An 18,802-nucleotide genomic window follows, 5' to 3' on the forward strand; every position below is an offset into this window, starting at 1 on the left:
AAAAACAGGAGCTGGACCAATACCACAGATTTTCGTCCCAAACCCCTTTGTCTTTTGTTGCAGTCTGGAGCACTTCTAACCAGAGGAAGGCAAGCAAACTTACAGCTGCATGCTGGCCAGGAAGTATAATTGTAAGCTTGTTAACCTAACAGACAGGCCATGAAATGACTGCACTTTGGGAACAGTCACCAACGTTGTGCATTTTGCTGCTGAAGTGTGCTTTAAACAGAGCTTCCTCTTATACAGAAACCTCCACAGTGACCACTGCACCATTTTCACAAAGCCACTCTGTGTTTTTAAAACCCGAGCCAGCAGCTGTTTTCCAGGAAAATATTTTAAAGAAAAAACCCTTCTGTCCAGGAGCTTGCTGATTTTTTAATATTGCTTCAGAAAAACCATGAGAAACAAATGCCTGAATAGGTCCTGGTCATGACTATCAGCAGTGGACAATTCAAACAGCCTTTCCTGGAAGAACGGTTTTTAGTTATCAGAGTTATTGCCTTTGCTCTTCCTCCCAGGCAGGGGAAATGCTGATTTGTTCTGGGATTGGGAGAGTTTGCTGGTTAAAAAAGTGAAAGGCTCAATCAGCGTTCTCCGATCTGTCACAGTCACTTCCCACAGTCTCACTTTCTCAGCCTTTGCCCACTGCTGTGCTACTTCTGTTTCTACTTGTCTTTGCTCTGTGAGGTCAGTTTTGTTTCCTAAGACGACAATTGTCACCTAGAAGGAAGCAAAAATAGGAAATAAAATTATATTAAAATAGTCATTCTACAACAAAAAATGTTAAACAATATGTAACAGTTATTCAGTTCAGCATCTGTTCTTGTTAATGTTGTTCAATTTGAAGTAGAAAATTCAAACCTGGGTCTCACTCTGGGCATTCATAATGCGTTACTCAACCCAAGTCTACACACATCTGAGTTCCACAAGCATACCTGTTATGAGTCTACTCCTCTCTTCATTTTTACCTTCACCTAATGCAAACTAGTTACACTGTCACCCAGTTGCCAAGGGCTGCCCAGCAGGCAGCCTATTTGGGGCAGCTGGCTATGTGTCTGCTCCTTGCTTTGGAGTAAGATGAGAAGTGGGGAATAAATTACTTCCATAGCAACTGTCATGCATCCACACCCAGGCCAAGTCAAACGCTACATGTTGCCCAAGGGAAAAACATACAGCTCAAATCTTTGTTTGGGATTTGAGATTTGTCATTCATACTCCCCAAATCAGAACAGCAATTTTATATCCACTCAGGTGAGTAACAACAGATGGTGTCATGCAGCAGAGAGCAGTGCAGCCTCCTGCTTTTGAGTCCCAAATAAAGGGAGCACAAGGAAACATGTTACTGGTTGATGTTATTACAGGCATTAGCACTCTTCAGAAGCGTAGTTCCTGCAAGTCTTGCTTCTATGCGAAGACCACTATAGTTTCAGTGGAATTTAGATCATGCTCTTGCAATGTTTTGCAGTCTAAACATAGTGTTAGGGCAGGGAAGGCTGAAAGCAGAAATGACTACTTCAAATTACTACTGCTGTTTAAACTTGTACATATAAGCCTAAAAACATTAAGTCGTTCACTTGAATAATTTTTACGTTTTAGTACCAAGCAAGGAAGTCTGTCTGCTCTTACACTAAGCACTCTAGTCCCTGCTAGATGCTCTCTGTGGCCCCAACTCAAGCCTCCTACTACAACCCCTTAATTCTAACCCTCTCCTGATGCTTTATTTTTGCATTCCTCCTCCCATCACCAGCAGTTTTCAGTGTAGCCAGGCCCAACTATACTGTCCCCTTCCCAGGCTGACTCTTCAGTTTCTCAGAACAGAAGTTTTCTTGCCTTACACTCTGTTCCTCAGACATTCCTTTTTGACAACATCAAGGCTGCTGCTTTATCAGCAAAAAAAGACAACTACTGTTCACAGTATGGTGCCAGGCAGTATGTGTCAGGGCCCTCAGACATGCCTCTGCTCTACCCACGCTGCCTCCTGGACCGGAAGCAGTGCATCTGCATTCACACAAGTGCTGTTAGCAAGCTAACTGGCATTGCTAAGTGAGACTACCATTTATCCCTTCCAAAGCCACCTCCACACTGCTTATCTGAGAGGAGCAACATCTGAAGGCACCTCTCCCTAGCATGCTGTACACTATGTAGACATAGCATTCTTTTAACTTTTATTGTGGGGGTCACTAGTTCATCTGTGTAATTCTTAGCCAAGATCACAATCTTTCATCGCTTATAGAGTTAAAGCAAAAGCAGCTAATATGCGGTTTTATCAGCCCAGAAAATGGAGGAGAGGGAATACAAAAACACAGATTACAATGCCCTTATTTAACATCTTCTGCAACCCACTCAGGAAATAAAATACTCAGCAATGGTCAATGGGTCTGTCACTGCATGTCATCAAGCCATTATGTGAGAAGCAAGGGTTTGTTTGAGGAATGTATAGAGAGCATTTATTGGACTAACTGCATAGTTGGGAGAGAGATTAGGTAAGCTCTTGGGCACAAAGTACTCCAGCTCGTCTAGCACCTTTCCCAACTATAGTGTGTCCAAAAAAAATCATCAAAAACCCTTGCTTCTGATGCATTTCCTGGACTATCACTGCAACCTGTCAAGCTATTAGCCTGTCCTCCCCTACCCCCATTATGATTTAAGTATTAAATAAGCTGTTTTGCATTCACTAGTATGACAGCTACTTAGTGTTATTCAATTAACTTCCCACATACATTTTTTAAAATGACTGAAATTTTGTTTTAGTGTCCTATAAAGCTGTTTAGCAGGGAAGAAAATGGTAAACATTAGTGCCCTGTGCAGATGATTTTTGGCTAGTGGTGCTGAAACAATTTATCAGCTGAGAACACTAGCTGTTTCCTAAAGGGAAAACACAGCAGTCACTTCACACAGCAGAACCAATTTTACAGATGCATCAAAATACATTAGAGCCTCCCTGGGAATTAACTAATGTCTAGGAGACCCACTGTCAATTACAGCATTTGGTAAACTCAGGAGTACAGTTAAAAACAAAAATTGTTTACATTTTGTTACTGTGTGCTTTAATTTTTGTATGAATACCAAAACTATTTATAAATTATGCTACTATCCATTAAAGTAAAGTAAAGTAAAGTATCATTAAGCAGGGCCTCCCTTCAACTGTTTAGTTCTTACTCAGAAGTTAGGACAAAATATCCCTTTTGTGCAAGTTAAATAGCACATGAGATTTTCCCAAAACGAAGTTTTCCTGCACAGATTATCCAAGATTGTGAGACAATTTGCTTTTCTTGTATGCTAGTTTTGTTTCATAACTTAAGTTCCTAGTAGACATAGCCAAGAAATTATTAAGACATCAAGCTTTTACCTCTTTTTTGTCTCTAAACGCATCAATCTCTCTTTTGAGTAGTTCTACTCTCTGGAAGGATTCAAGGCTGTTCACAGCGTACACAAGAACAAAGCCATCAGCAACAGAGATGTAATGCTTTGGCAGTTCTACTTCTTCTTCCAGACCTCTAGTGTCGTAAAGACGTAATTGTTCCTTTACTCCTCGATCTGTTTCAACTGAAGCCAAATATACATCTTCCAGTGTTGCACCCTCTTCCAGGCCTGTTGTTTTAACAAAGAGGAGTTATTGCTTAGGCTAAAATCTGTAAAGTAATAGCATAAATATTTAGCCATATTGCAGTAAAACCATTCATGTTTATGACTTTCAGTAGTGCATTTCAATCTCTTGTAAATATTGTTTTTGGATGAATTGACCAGACTTTGAATTCAGACCTTTTTGTACCCTCAATCAAGATTTTATTCATGGACAAACAGTATGGATATTTACAAAAAAACCACACGTATCCAGGATATGAATGTGTGTGATTGTATGCTATGACTTTTCATGGCCATAAATTTATGATGGCGTAGCTTGCATGACCGTCCCACAGGTTTCTCAAATCATGCCCACCCACTACATAAAAACTGAGCTAAGTGTGTCATGTGCTGGCCTTGCGGCAGAGGAGCCAGCATCTGTCTTCAGGCACTGTAACCAAGCTCCCTCTGGCATCAAAGCCTAGCATCCTTCAGCCTATACAGTTGTACATTAATCCACAAGTGGCAGGCACAGAGAAGCATGCTTGAAGTCAGTGGGACTACATGCGGGGTTACCAGCCAACAGGTGGAACGGGGACACATGATACTACAAGTAACAAGGTTGAGGAATGCTTAAGCCTGAACACTATGTAAGTTGAGGAGAGAGGGGAATCTAGTTTCTTGCTTTTAGAACCAGCTTCAAGTTGTCAAACAAACCTTTTACCACTTACATTTTTGTCTCCCTTGAACAATTAGGTATATGCACTTTTTTTGTTTGTATAGTGTTAGTCCTCATGGGTACTGGCTTTGTTTATTTTTAAGGCAGACAATATTGACACATTGTTTCAGAAAACACTCAGGACTGTCTGGACTGTGAAAATAAGGATTTTACAATATTCAGCGACACTATTCAAAACACTTCAGACTGAAAAGCTGAAGGATTCCACCCCCACATATGCTGGTTATTTCCTTAGATGCATGCAACATTAGTTTGCAGAGAAGAAATACTACTAGCTTTCCTTGCCTGCATTTCATCTCCCTCCACCTCATCCTCCTTCCCCCTTGTAGTCTTCATAAATCAAACTCCCATTAGGTTCATGGCAAACTCTGACCAGACTAATTTATCTTGCCTCCAAATATAGCCATGCTGAAGGCACAAAACTAATAATAGGGAAGACTGGAAAAATGTGAATAAAGAGGGAAAGTGTAAAATAAAGATGTAGATCTGATTCAGAAAAGTAGTAGCTAAAGATATTGCAGGCATTTTTAAATACAGCTGAACAGTAATGGTTCTCTTGCTCTCTGTCTCCAGTCTCATTGTACAGAGATGTACATAAGATTTAGCCTCGCTAATTGTTATACCAGCAAAAAGGAAAAGACCTTAACAGTTAAAATCTCTTTAAAAAAAAAAGTAAGGAAGCTCATCTTAAAGTTCTCTACTATGATAGTTTACACAGGTGATTTCATAGACATTAGGGCTAGAAGGGACCTCGGGAGATCATCGAGTCCAGCCCCCTGCCCAAAGGGCAGGAACTCAGCTGGGGTCATAGGATCCCAGCAAGATAAGCATCCAATTTACTATCACCTTGATGCTATACTTCGATACATAGGTCTTGAAAACATTCACATGCTTCTATGGAAATTTCTCCCAGCCATCAAAGCAGCAATAGGACATACCTGGGCTAACATACAGAATGGCAAAGGGAGAGAATGAAGACATACAAAATAAAGTTTTATGGTGGAAGGTTAGGACTGTGGGATCAAGTGTACATGGACATGGAATAAGGATCTCTTTTGGTAATAGGAATTTACATATCACTAGGGGCAGCAATGGGCTAAACATATCCAGTGTGCAAGTGGCACCCTACATGCTGCTCATACAGAGCACTTAAATGGCAAATAAGCTTCATGCTGACTGTTCAGACAGGGAAAGGGATTTCATCAGGTTAAAGTAATTCACCTCTGATAATACAGTGGAAACCATGTTGCTAACAGTGTTCACAGTTGCTGTTAGTTCTATCCCCTTGTACGGTGTGTACCAACCAGCACTAAAAATTATGAGAGAACGGAAAGGCATTAGTTACTTGGCTTAAATTTTAGGCAAGGACGAACTACATCGCTGGGATCATACAAGAACAATGGGGGCAAATTTCATCCACTGCATGGCTAAGGCTGCTGGAGTTTGATGTTAATGATTTTTATTAATTTAGATTAAGATGAAATGACTGCGCACTGGGGAATCCCAGAGCATGCACTGAGCTGGAATGCCCTTCGCTGGATTTGGTTCAACTCAATCCAGGGTTGCAGGATCAAGTAGAAGCAAACAAAGGCCACAGGAGTACTATCCTCACTGATTTGGTCTAATATTGTAACCCTCAGTTACATGCATTTCAAACAATTTTTGTCATTAGACTGGAAGAATGGTCACAGCTTTGTCCAAAAGGCAACAGTTCTGTGTTAAAAACAGAGCAAACATTGCACAAGCCAGATACAATAACTCATAGATATTCACTCTCTGCACACTTAAGGTTTGCCATGCTTCCTAACTGAAATCAAAAAACCATCCTTGGTGCTTGAAACTTAAGTTTCAAGTCTGAAGACAAATCCAGGAAGGTTCTGTCTAATTAGAGGTTCAGTTGCAATAGTTTTCCAGGGCCTTCACTGGAAATTTGACATCCTGAGCACGGTGGGGTTTCTTCTGTAGTCAAAAGGCAGAGATAAGGAAAGCAGAATTGTCAGCAGAAGAAAGGATGAGCATTTCAGTTCTCATAGGCAGTAAGCTGTGGCAGAGACAGAGGCACCACAAGCATTTCTAGGTACAGGAATGATTTCTGGCTAAGCCATCAATTCACAGAGAAGTCATTTAAAAACAAAAAAACAAAAAAACTTTCCAGCTGTCCCATTTGGAGAAATCCAGCAGTCAACTTTCCCATTTGCTCTCTCAAGGTAAGTCAGGATGAGGAGCACCAGGTGATGTGTAATTCACTCTCTACCTACTGCCTCTTGGGAGAAGTGTTTGCTGCCTCAAGCAGAAAGGGAGCTGGGAACAAAGCTGAGGAGAGAGGAAAACAGACTGACCCTTTCCCACTTCCATACACAATGGACAAGCAGGCGGAGGAACAGTACAAAACCTGGCTGTGGTGCAGATCTGGGAATTGAACTCCTGTCACCTGTTTTCTCCTGTCAGCTGTCACAAATGATAGCTGAAAAAAGAGCCTGTGATTTGGCCCAGGGGTGGATGAGGGATTTTCTACTATGTTAAAAAGTATTATTTGTAAATCCAGTGAGATTAAATTAAAGAGCATTTATTAAAAATAAAGGAGGTGCATCTTAGACAAAGTCCCTGCTGTTACATAAGCATTTAACGAGTAGCTCCATAAATAGCTCTCATCAGCTGCTCTTGACTTTCTTCCTGCCTCAGTTACTAACAGCAGCTAAGAACAGGAAGTAATTAACAGCAGTACAATAAGCATCACCGTCGTAGCCATCCTGTTCAGACACTGGTGCTAATCAGCTCATTCAGAGCAAGTGAGATGGGAAATGAACAAAGCGAAACCTTTTCCTTGCCATTGAGCTCACTGGGCCCCTTGCTCTCCTGCAGCAGCTCCCAGTTAGGCCAAGCAGCAGCGCTCAGTACACGTATCACTACAGCTCTAGAGGAGACACCCTGGTTAGCACGATGCTCCTGCCCTGCTGAGCAGCATCCCCAGCCAGCAAGGACAGAGGCCTTCTGCTTTTGAGGAACGAAACTCATTAGTCCACAGTTTTCAAATTGCAAATGCCCACCTGCCCAAGTTGTCTCAACCGGCCCAAGTGACAGCACCCCCTGCCCTCCCACCGGGGCACCTCTGCCCCCAGCCACCTCCCATTACCCCTGCCCATCCAGAGCCTCCCGCCAGCACCTCTTTACTGCCAACGCTGGAGAGGGCAGAAATGGGATGGCAGGAGATGAGAAGGAGCAATGGCCTGAAACAGCAGCCAGGGACACGGAGGTTGGAGACGGGGGGGGGGGACTTGGCAACCCCGAGGGCCCAGCTGCACGTTTCAAATTGAAGCTGGGGAGAAACCAGCAAGAGGACTGCCACGCGGTTTCAAGCAGTGTGTGGCGACTGCCCAGCTCCTTGGCTAGCTGGGCACCACATTTTAGGCGCGTGGCGATGGCTCGGCACGGTGTACATTTATGGCACAACTCGTGGGCGATCCCTCCGCACCTGCGGTTGGACTACGTTTGTGGCACGACTGGCGAGCGGCCCCTCCGCACCTGTGCTCAGTCCACAGTTACGGCGCGATTCACCAGCCAAGGTGGCGGCGATTCCTTGGCGGCGAGTGTGCAATACAGGTAACGTGTAACAGGGCTGGGGCGGCTCCAAGGAGGCCGAGACCCGCCGCCCCCAACCCCCCCGCGCTCACCGGCCGCGCGGTGCCCGTACAGCAGCTGCTCCAGCACAGCCGTCTTGCCCACGCCGGGCGCGCCGCTCACAACCACCTTGTAGCCCTTCCCCATGCTGGGGCCGCGCGGGGCGCACCGGGAAGCGGGAGGCGGAGGCGGGCCCCTCCGAACTACACTTCCCAGCAGGCTCCGGGGCGGGGCTCGCCCCCTCCGAACTCCGGACTACATTTCCCAGCCGGCCCCGGGCTGAGGGGGGGGGTGGACTACATTTCCCAGCAGCCCCCGGGGCGAGGCGGCGGAAGGGAGGTGGGGTCGCAAAGGGTTGTGGGAGCGCGGCTTCTTCCTTTCCGGCTTTGGGCGCCATAAGGTGAGGGTCGGGTTCGTCTCGGCCGTTGCTTCTATCCGTTGCCATCGCCGCCTCCGAGCGTGGGGCAGGCCCCGGCGCGGCTCCGGCCCGGTCTGCGGTTCTGGGTGCGGCCCGGCGGGGGCGAGCGGGAGTTGCCTGGGGAGGTCCCGGGTACCCGGGGCGGCCTGTGTCCTTACACCAATACGGACGCGCTCAGCGGCCCTGGGTGCCGGCCAGGGAAAAGCTCTTCATGGTGCAGGAGTTAGGCCAGGCCTCCGGGGAAGAAGCTGCTGAGAAGCGGTGACTTCCCCAAAGTTCCTCCGTAAACTCGGCAGGGGATCCGCTGCGATCTGCGTGAAGCCACTATTTGGTATGTGGCAGTAGCTGGGGTCTGCCAGGCATCCTCACGAAAAAGCGGTTTCTCTTTCAAGAGTTCAGCTCGCATAAAAGCAGGAAGAGATGTGAGGGCATTTTTGGCACGATGGCTGCCCTGTGTTTAAGCCCCTTGTGTTTCAGTGTGGTGCAGCCTGTTAATGGTATCCCCTTTGCACATGGGTTTCCTGTGGGAGAGTCTCGAAGTGGGATAAAGACTTGATTGTAAACTTACACAGATCTCTGATTAAACAGGTAAACAAGCATGGGCGCTTACAAGTACATCCAAGAGCTATGGAGGAAGAAGCAGTCAGACGTGATGCGTTTCCTCTTGCGTGTCCGCTGTTGGCAGTATCGCCAGTTGTCTGCTCTGCATCGAGCTCCCAGACCTACCCGGCCAGACAGAGCCCGCAGGCTGGGATACAAAGCCAAGCAAGGTAACTAGGCCTGAGGAGGTTTGCAGCTGACATTTTACCACTGGGGTGTCACATCACAGTACTTGTTAGACTCTCTCCTAACTGAGCAGCAAGGGGTACATGTGACTGGCAGCATGCTAGGTGTGTATGCTCTTCGGTAAGAGTTGAATAACACCATGAAAAACTGGGTTTGGTATTACGCAGGTAGTAACATAGCAATACGACTGTCCACAGAAAAAGGATAGTGCTATAATTCATGCTTAATTAGCATCTAAGGAAAGAATTTTGGCAAAACCGGATAATTAAGTATCCAGATAATTAAGTAAATACAGAGACTGAATTCCCCTTGTTCTTGAATTGAACTTCTCTGGTTTTCTTCTGCAAAGTTGGAGGTTCTTATCCCAGATGGGAGTGGATCCAGGATCTGGCACATGCTGCAAGCCACAACATCTAGCTGGGTGGAAAGATGAGAGTGCCTCTAGTCCACACTCAAAACTCTTATGTGAAATGCCTGGCTAAGAATCCAAGCTAACTCCAGTGAAGATAAAATAATAGTATCCTCAGAAGTGGACAGGACTGAGATGTATTTGCAAGGCACTGTGGAAAAAGACTGTCAGCTTGCAATCTTAGAAGCATTTTCACACTTGAAAAAAGAAAGCAAGACCAAAAATGCTACTTAACCTTTCTAGTTTCTAATAGTTACAAAGTTCTCCACCTGCCCTGTGGCTCATCTGCACTTACACTTTACTGTTGGCTTAAATAATTTTTATAATTGGAAAATTATACTGTCAGCAACCCACATGTAATCTCATTTACACCACTATTAAGGTGTGTTGTACCATATCGCTTATTTTGGTTTCGGTACTGAAGTGACCTATGGTGTATAATGCAGTGATATACATATAGGGGGAATTTTGGCTGTGTTAAGTGTTACAGTATAAAGCAGGAGCACTTCACCAAATTTTCCAGTACAAAGCTTATCTACATTGAAGATGCTCCTAAAAGCAGCTTCTGCAGTAGGAGTGGAACTAGAAGTCTTGAGGGGAAGAGTATTAATGTGAGGGGAAAAATAAAGCCACAGTAACTGATGCCTAATGAAATTCAGAACTCTCATAATCTTTAACAAGTAACTTTTTTTAAAAACACACTTTTTTTAAGGTTACGTGATCTACCGTATTCGTGTTCGGCGTGGCGGTCGTAAACGCCCAGTCCCAAAGGGTGCAACATATGGTAAACCTGTGCATCATGGTGTCAATCAGCTGAAGTTTGCCCGCAGCCTGCAGTCTGTAGCAGAGGTAAATGCCTTTCTCCAGTAGAAAGTTTTTTGGGAGTCTTGTTCTACTGATGGAGGGAGGGCACTATTCAAAACCACAGAATTCCTTCAGGGACCTAAAAGTCATGACTACTGACGCTAACAGGGCACTTGAGAGACCTTCGTACCCATGTGCCTCAAGGGGCTTATTAAGCTGAGTAAATGGTATTCTTGTATGTTTGGGGAAACTAATGTGGAGAGTTCAAGTGACTTGGTAAAATTAATGCTCCAGGTTAATTGGACTAGGAGTATGACTTGTCGTTCAGTTTTATGTTCTGATGCACTTTCACTGGTTGCAGTGACATGGTAGACCAAAGCATATATAGTATTAGCATTTTTTTTTTTTATCTCTTGTAAAAAAAAAAAAAAAAAAGTGTTAAAAGCAAAAGTTAGGCTTTGGACACAGTGTAATTCATGACTTTATTGATCATTTTGCTTTATATAATCCAATACAAGAGTCCTGACTTTTTTTTTTTTTTTTAACTTTTTAAATTTTATATGCTGTGATATTTGTTCTGTAATCTTAATTCCTTGGCAGAGAATTGCAATTGACCTGTCTCTGCATACAGGATTTGACAAGAAGTAAAAATTAACCACATGAAATTAACATAATTCTAATTAGTTTCATCCAACAACACAAAGGTATCTTTGGGAGGTAGAGAATCCCAGAGTACAGGAAAAAGCAAATAGGCTGAAAAGTCTGTCCTTAAATTTAGGACTTACAAACCACCTTCCCCTTTGTTAGTATTTCCTACTGTTGTATTATATTGTCAGATATGTATAGAAAGTAGTTTGGGGCAGGGGCTCTTTCCATATTCCATAAAGTGGGGGGAAAAAATCATGAGGGCTTCTACTAGAGGTAGAAGAAGCATTTCTGCTTATTGTATGTTCTTGGCATGCCCTCTGCGTAACATGCATGACTGAGGTGTGACATCTATACAACCACATTTTAAAAATCAGCTTTAACTCCACATTGTGTAGTATAACTGATGAGAAGGGACAACTGCCTTTCTGTAGCAAGGTCGTGCCAGCAAATAAAATACCGTTTTAGATGCAGAGAGCCTAGTGCTTTCCCCTTTCCACTGTTTGGCTGACACTAGACCTGTAGTTTCTCTAGGGGACTATGTGTTTTTCCTGATTTGTAGGCTGTGGTTTTTGTGTGTGTTTGTTTGGGGGTTTTTTTTTTTTTCCTTTTTTTTTTTAAAAAGGAGATTTTTGTAGGCCAGAAAAAAAAAAATCCTGTTGTGTTTTGTTTGTAATCTGAGAAATATTTCTGAGTGTCAGGAAGCATCCTGGGCCACTTCCTTCCTAGCAACTTTTGTGAGGCTTTAAGGGTATTATGTAGGAAGCTGAAACTGAGTGCTGCTCGGTCCTTTTTGCATGGTAGTACCTGAGACTACCTTTGTTTTACAATGAAGGCATAAGTGAGTGGAACATAACATAATTACTTTGTAGCTCACATTTTCAGGTAGAATGTTGCCTGACTAGAACTTCAGGTGCTAGGTTGAATATGAACCAATGAGATGGCATCAGAGAGAACAAATTAGATTTGTTTCTTTGCAGAATTACTTTCTAAGTAGCTTTTTTCACTTAACGTATGTTCTTTCCAAAATGCAAGCCTGTTCTCATTTTCAGCTCATGGTTCTCAGATACTTTAAATGCTGGTCAGATTGGTTATTCCTTTGAGCAAAGGATGTATTAACATTGAGATACTGAAACTGGTAGACAAAAAAGCTTTTTCTTTTTAGAACAAGTCAATGTTTAATTTTTTTTTTAAAGAAGAAAGGCTCTTGGCCTTTCTTCTACAAGGCACCATAATTCTGATTGCTTTTAGAGGCTCTCCAGTTTTTTCCCCCACTTGTCTCAGGCACTTCAGTTTAATTTACTTTAGTTTTGTATATTTCTTGGCATAGACCATTTGTTCAGTTTTCCATTACCAAGGTTTATCTATTGTTCTGACTTCTCATAAATGTAGTAAGGGCATGACTAGTGTATTTATTGTAAACTGAGTGTCTCTTTATTGCTATCTTGTCTTAAGAAAACCAAAATCTAAATACTTTTCTAGTTCTGTTTATATTAGTAATGCTAGGTCTCCACTTGACAGAGGACTGTAGAACTGGAGTGGGACGATTTTGAAGACAATATCATAGATCTTTTGACCTGTAGAATAGTCTCCCAAAGTAATGACAGGATTGCTTTGGTTTGGCATGCTTGCTCATGTTCAGTTTTAAAAGGAAAGTCAAATATAGGATGATTCTGTGCTGTAAAAGAGCTTGGGGGAATTCATGTGACCCAGTAAGTTGTGTGTTTTTTGTTTTGTTTGAACCTGAGCTCCAGCTCTTTCAATCCTACATTAAATGAGAGGACCTTGTACTCTAAACAGAGGAGGCATCGGACAACCATGGGATTTTGGAAAACGGAGAAAGATTTATGAAATGCCAGTTTATTCCCTGTAGTGCATTTTGTGAATCTTCTGGTAAAGCAGTAGTGTTCAGATCAATGAAGCTTCCTTCGCTTTCTTTGGGAGACTGTTCAGCAACCTAGTGCATCTCCAGCAATTGTGACATTCATTTTAATCCCCTGGCTTAAAATCTGGCACTGGCTTCCTGTCTCAAGTTCATATTCTGTTTACTGAGCCTGTTATTTAGTGAGATGACTTTCAACTTGTCTGTAGCACTCATATTCGCTATCCTTCTTGCTAGTCATCTCTTGAACTCTTGTTTTTATCTTTCTAGGAACGGGCTGGCCGCCACTGTGGAGCTCTGAGAGTATTGAACTCCTACTGGGTGGGTGAAGATTCCACCTATAAATTCTTTGAGGTTATCCTGATTGATCCATTCCATAAGGCCATCAGACGCAACCCTGATACCCAATGGATCACCAAACCAGTCCACAAACACAGAGAGATGCGTGGGCTGACATCAGCTGGCAGAAAGAGTCGTGGTCTTGGCAAGGGCCACAAATTCCATCACACTATTGGTGGCTCTCGCCGTGCTGCCTGGAGAAGACGCAATACCCTGCAGCTCCACCGTTATCGTTAATCTTTGTGCTTGTAAATTTCACAATGTAATAAAGCCTGTGAAAAGGGATCTTGAATAAAGCCCATGAGAGAGGGTCTCTGTGTGGTTGTATTTTCAGCAAGGACCTAACTGTGCTTTTTTTATTTAAAAAGAGAAATTAACTTGGTGATTGTGTGTTAGAATGACATTTCAGGCATTGAACTCTTAATTACACGTAAGCAGGGCAAGCTTCTCACTTACCATGAGGCTTGAACACATACCTTTTCTCCATGCCTGTTTGGTACTCCACTTGGAAGCATTGTAAGCCATCAAGTGGTACAATAAAAGTTACTTCTGTTTTTGAGTGGAGCTTTAATATGTAAGTTCATAAGTATGAGTGGGACCAAGTTTTTAAATTTTTACTTAGTATTTTTCAGACTTTGGGACCTGAAATAAGGGGATTACTTTCCATACTTTGATCTTGTCATATATGCAAACATGTACAAACATACTAACAAGTGCATTTAAACCACACATTTTAAGTCCATTATTGGTGCTATAGATAGGCTTGATGGCTATTAACTATAAAAAAGATCAAAGATCTTCAATAATTTAATCTGATAAAAATGACACAAAAAAACAAACACCTCATTCATGTAGTCTACCTCGAAGGCAGTGGCGGCAAATATTTTTGGCAAATGTGCTACATGTCTGCCACTGTGCTGCATGTGCCACAGGTTGGCCTCCTGCTCGAAAGCATCCGTTCCTGCTACTGAGACAGGATACTGGGCTAGATGGACCTGATCTTAATGTCAAAAAGTTATGTCAGCCCTTTCAAAGGTGGACTGTTCCTCATTGGGGGGGTGAGAAAGGCACCAAAAATAAAATTTCTAGGAAATGGCCTAGAACTGATCTTGAATTACAGGATGGATGAGAACTTTCCTTACCATGGAAATGACTGGCTGCAGGGAATGGAGCCATGCAGCTGCTTGTCTTCTGTGACCTTTGCTTAACTTGTAAGGTTGAATAGGGAGAATCAGAACAGGCCTAGGCATTTCTGGTAACAGCTTGCAGAAGGAGATGACCTTTTGGGAGTATGACGACGAAATGGTGTAGGTGGATAGAGTACAGGATTAGGACTCATCTGGTTCTGCTGATTGTCTACTGGATGACTTGGGTAAGTCCCATTACCTAATTTCTCTCCCCTTCCCCATTCTATCTATACAAGAGGAGTGATCTGATCCTCTTTATAAAGCTGTTGGAAATTCACTAACAAAAAGCACGTGTAAACTATGATTCTGCAGTGTTCTGTGGCTGGAAAAAGAGTGCCTTCGCAAATTCAGCTAAATTGTTTTGTGGGAGAGACAACTACGTTTCAAGTGGGAGATTGGGAACTTGTTTATCCTAGGTCTGCCATGACGATAGTTTCATCCCAGCAGAAATGTGTCTAGTATGAAATAAATGTCTTGAATTTAAAAACAAAAAATAGTACATATGCTAGGGGGGCAGGTGGAGGGGCAAAAGTAGATTTAAGATGGGCCTTTTCTCTCTAATTGCACTAATAACACATTAAATCACAGGGATCCCTTAAGAAGGAGAGAGACCAGAGGGGTTTTGTTTTTTTCATCTGTCTGAGCATTTTTTTCCCTTTAATTATAAATGAGAACAAACTCACTTTTTAGAGCAAATGATTATAGCAATTGAACTCCAGGGGAAAAAGGGCTTAATATTAAAAACCCATGTCAGTCTAATGCCAAATGTCAGCAGAAGTAGCTGACTAAGTTTTTACTATTTTATGTATTCTACTTTTAACTGTATTTTAATCGTTGTGCAGTCACCATCCACTTAACATAAAAGTGAATGCCTGTCATGCAGTGTACTCTGAACCATAGGTTCAGATTTTAATATCCTCCCTAAGGATGATAAGTGTAAAAGACTGTAAAAATTGATTAAATGGTATAACTTACCTTGTTCAGAGCACATGAGCTAAGAGTTGGTTAGCTTCCCTGTAGCAATGGATGTTCTCATTACTTGGCAGTGCTAGCTGACCTGAAAAGTATATGCCATACTAATCAATGGTGAGTTTTAAGTAATCATATTTACATATTTTCTAATTGGCAAAAGCCTTTCTGGACTGTTGTATATAAAGTAAGGCTGATAGAGATACAATTGCTGAGAGTCTAGAGTCAAAGGACTTGATCCCTTGAGGAATGAAAACAGGATTATATAAATATTACGCATAGCTGCTAGGCACAGAATTTGACTTTTGGAAGTGGAGATTATGGAAGTCTGTCACTGTTATACTTAAGCCAAGGTAAGGCAATTTCCTGTGTTGCAGAGAACTATCCCAACCTGTCTGTCACTTTTGTCCTTAACAAACAATGACTCTTGCATTATTTTTGTTTACTGCAACTGAGAAAAAACAACAGCTTGTAATTGTTCCAGTCTACTCATCTGATGAATCAAAAAAGCTTTTGATTTGCTATTTTAAATGCTTGACTGTCTTTAGTTGTGTTTGCTCTTTTACCAGAATGGAAGGGAATATCTTTCAGTCTTCATGCAATAATTTTTCTCTTACACAGTCAGCAGCTATAATTCTCCAACTGTCAACCTGAAACATCTAATTCTTTAGAAACTCGCATCAAGTCCACAAACATAAAAAAACCGAACCCCCTTGGGTCTGAATTGATGGATTCATCTGGGTACTTTAAACGAGCTATTTGGGCCATCTTCCCACCACTATTTGAAAAATCTTTTTTTTTTTTTTTTTTTTTTTTTTAAATAGAGAAATCCACAATTATATAGGCTGTTTTTCACCTCTTACTGAGCTTCAATTTATTCATAGGAGTAGGGTTGGAAGAAACCTTGTAGTCCAACCCCCTGCCCAAGGCAGGAGAGAGAACTGGGCTCAAATGACCCCAGCCAGGTAAATGTCAAGCCTCCTCTTAAAGATCCCCAGGGTAGGAGCAAAAACCACTTCCCTTGGAAGTTGGTTCCAGATCCTAGCCGCCCTGACTGTGAAATAGTGTCTTCTGATGTCTAGTCTAAACCTACTCTCTTAACAACTTACGGCTGTTATTCCTTGTGGGAGTCTGGGAGGTGCTTGGGAGAACAAGGTCTTTCCCAAACCCCACTGGTCCCCCTTAGTAAGTTCATAGACAGCCACCAGGTCCCCCTTCTCTTGTGAAGGCTGAACGGGTTAAGATCCTGTAGCCTCTCCTCATAATGTGTATGTAACTTTGCAACCATAATGTGTATGCATTTATAAAGTTAGATGCTCAGAAGTTAAGAAACATCTGAAATATGTTCCAAAAGCAATCTGGTTCATTCTTCTTGTATATTTATCATCGTCTTGCCTAGCATCACCGAAGAAGTACGTAAGGTGGTGGTGGATGGGTCATATTCGACCTGGGGAGAAGTGGGCAGTGGCGTCCACCAGGGCTTGGTTCTTGGGCCCGGGCTGTTCAATTTCTTTATCAGCGATTTGGACGACAGGGCGAAAAGCACTCTGTTTAAATTTGCCGATGATACCAAAATTTGGGGTGAGGTGAGCACACTAGTAGGGAGGGAAAGACTGCATGCAGCAAGACCTGGATAGGTTATAGGGGTAGGCTAGCAAAAACAGGATGCGCTTCAATACGGACAAGTGCAGGGTGCTGCACTTGGGCAGTAGGAACCAGCAGCACACTTATAAGATGGGAAACGCACTTTTTGAGAGCACGGAGGCGGAAAGGGATCTTGGAGTCATTATTGACTCCAAGATGAACATGGGCCGACAAGGCGAGGTCACAGTTGGCAGGGCTAACCGCACCTTATCGTGCATCCACAGCTGCATCTCAAGCAGGGCCAAGGAGGCGATCCTCCCCCTCTACGTGACACTGGTCAGGCCACAGCTGGAGTACTGCGTCCAGTTCTGTGCGTCCCACTTCAGGAGGCATGTGGACAACATTGAGAGGGTCCAGAGGAGGGCCACCCGCATGATCCAGGGACAATAGGGCAGACCCTACAATGAGAGCCTGTGGGACCTGAACCTGTTCAGCCTTCACAAGAGAAGGCTGAGGAGGGACCTGGTGACCGTCTATAAACTCACTAGGAGGGACCAGAAGGGTTTGGGAGAGGCCTTGTTTCCCCTAGTGCCCCATGGCATAACAAGGAATAACAGCCACAAGTTGTTGGAGAGTAGGTTTAGATTAGACATCCGTAAGAACTACTTCACGATCAGGGCGGCTAGGATCTGGAACCAACTTCCAAGGGAAGTGGTGCTGGCTCCTACCCTGGGGGTCCTTAAGAAGAGGTTTGATGCCTTCCTAGCTGGGATCATTTGAGCCCAGTTTTTTCTCCTGCCCAGGCAGGGGGTCAGACTTGATCTACAAGGTCCCTTCCAACCCGACTTCTACGATTCTATGAAAAACTAGGAATAGAGCCCTGTTCTTCAGGGCCTTAGCTTGGTGCCTTTAAATAAATAAATAAATAAAAATGTTGTTGCTGTCTCTTACTGCTCTCTGCACTGAATGAGGCATGAGGCCATGTAAAAAATGGTGGTGATTGTGTAATTCAGGACTGTCCAACTAGTGGTCCACAAGGGGCTATCACCTGGCCACTAGGCTCCTCCCTGGCCTCCATTCCTCCTGTTACTGTTGCTGGAGTCCCCGGTTTCCCCCTCTGTCCTTCAGCTTCTACATCCAGCCTCTGTCCCTGGAGTCAGTGATTGCTCATGCGGACATTGGGTCTGCCCAGCCTGTGTTGCTCCTACCATGTCAGAAATTGGACAGCTCTGAAACTTAAGGACTCTTACTAAGAGGTGTTAGTCTTATGGAAATGGAGAAGAATCCAGCTAAAGACAACCTAATGGGTGGTCTGATTCTGCTCTAAACTAAATTGAAGATAAAGCAAAACAAAAGAATCTAAATATCAGTTCTGTGAAATATATGCCTGAACAATATCTTATTGGTAGTAATTTATGTTTACTCATATCTTAAAACTTCTGGGTATTTATAATTGTACATCAGTAGCACCTCAGGGCTTCAGTTAAAATTTATGCTCACGTGTGTGTGTATACATAGGAAGTAACATATATTAGTCAAGTACTCATTCATTGATAGACCTGTTTATCTCTTCCACTATTGCTTTTTCTGTGACTAATGAGTTCTTGTTTCATCGTGGTATGAACAGCTTAGCTTCTGCTATGATACACCAGTGCATCATTAGCCAGTTGAATTATATAATCTTCACACAGATTTTTTTCGGATGTAATCTTTATATAACTTCATAAAAACCTGCACTTCATAAGAGAAGAGCAAGTACAATTTTAGCAGCTGCTTTGCTGTTCACAGGTCCTTGGTTAGCAATCTCTGATAATTTACTGTACAGTAAAATGAGCTTAAGAGGAAGCCTTATAGTAAT

The 18,802-nt window shown here is 43.0% G+C and overlaps 2 protein-coding genes across 3 annotated transcripts; one reads left to right on the forward strand and one right to left on the reverse strand.

The window, feature by feature from the left end:
* Positions 1–350: 350 nt before the first annotated feature.
* NKIRAS1 (NFKB inhibitor interacting Ras like 1) lies at positions 351–8,084 on the reverse strand. Of its 2 annotated transcripts, none has more exons than XM_019536010.1 (3): positions 7,975–8,084; positions 3,350–3,591; positions 351–720 (listed from the first exon to the last, which is right to left on the reverse strand). In XM_019536010.1, the coding sequence occupies exons 1-3, from the start codon at positions 8,066–8,068 to the stop codon at positions 481–483; spliced, it is 576 nt and encodes a 191-aa protein (XP_019391555.1). In that variant the 5' UTR covers positions 8,069–8,084; the 3' UTR covers positions 351–480. The 2 variants fall into 2 exon arrangements, with proteins under 2 accessions (XP_019391555.1, XP_019391546.1); XM_019536001.1 differs by having other exon boundaries at positions 3,350–3,594.
* Positions 8,085–8,297: 213 nt separating this feature from the next.
* RPL15 (ribosomal protein L15) lies at positions 8,298–13,514 on the forward strand. Its single transcript, XM_019535989.1, has 4 exons — positions 8,298–8,321; positions 8,928–9,109; positions 10,247–10,383; positions 13,136–13,514. The coding sequence occupies exons 2-4, from the start codon at positions 8,938–8,940 to the stop codon at positions 13,439–13,441; spliced, it is 615 nt and encodes a 204-aa protein (XP_019391534.1). The 5' UTR covers positions 8,298–8,321; positions 8,928–8,937; the 3' UTR covers positions 13,442–13,514.
* Positions 13,515–18,802: the final 5,288 nt, after the last annotated feature.

This window comes from Crocodylus porosus, unplaced genomic scaffold (assembly GCF_001723895.1).
Source record: "Crocodylus porosus isolate Cpor-Errol unplaced genomic scaffold, CroPor_comp1, whole genome shotgun sequence".
Taxonomy (NCBI): Eukaryota; Metazoa; Chordata; order Crocodylia; family Crocodylidae; genus Crocodylus; species Crocodylus porosus.

Coding starts and splice junctions, on each gene's coding strand:
- RPL15 (XM_019535989.1), top strand. CDS start 8,938: ATGGGCGCTTACAAGTACATCCAAGAGCTATGGAGGAAGAAGCAGTCA. Junction 9,110..10,246: donor GGGATACAAAGCCAAGCAAG/GTAACTAGGCCT, acceptor ACTTTTTTTAAG/GTTACGTGATCTACCGTATT. Junction 10,384..13,135: donor GCCTGCAGTCTGTAGCAGAG/GTAAATGCCTTT, acceptor TTATCTTTCTAG/GAACGGGCTGGCCGCCACTG.
- NKIRAS1 (XM_019536001.1), bottom strand. CDS start 8,068: ATGGGGAAGGGCTACAAGGTGGTTGTGAGCGGCGCGCCCGGCGTGGGC. Junction 3,595..7,974: donor GTACGGGCACCGCGCGGCCG/GTGAGCGCGGGG, acceptor TTGTTAAAACAA/CAGGCCTGGAAGAGGGTGCA. Junction 721..3,349: donor CGTTTAGAGACAAAAAAGAG/GTAAAAGCTTGA, acceptor GCTTCCTTCTAG/GTGACAATTGTCGTCTTAGG.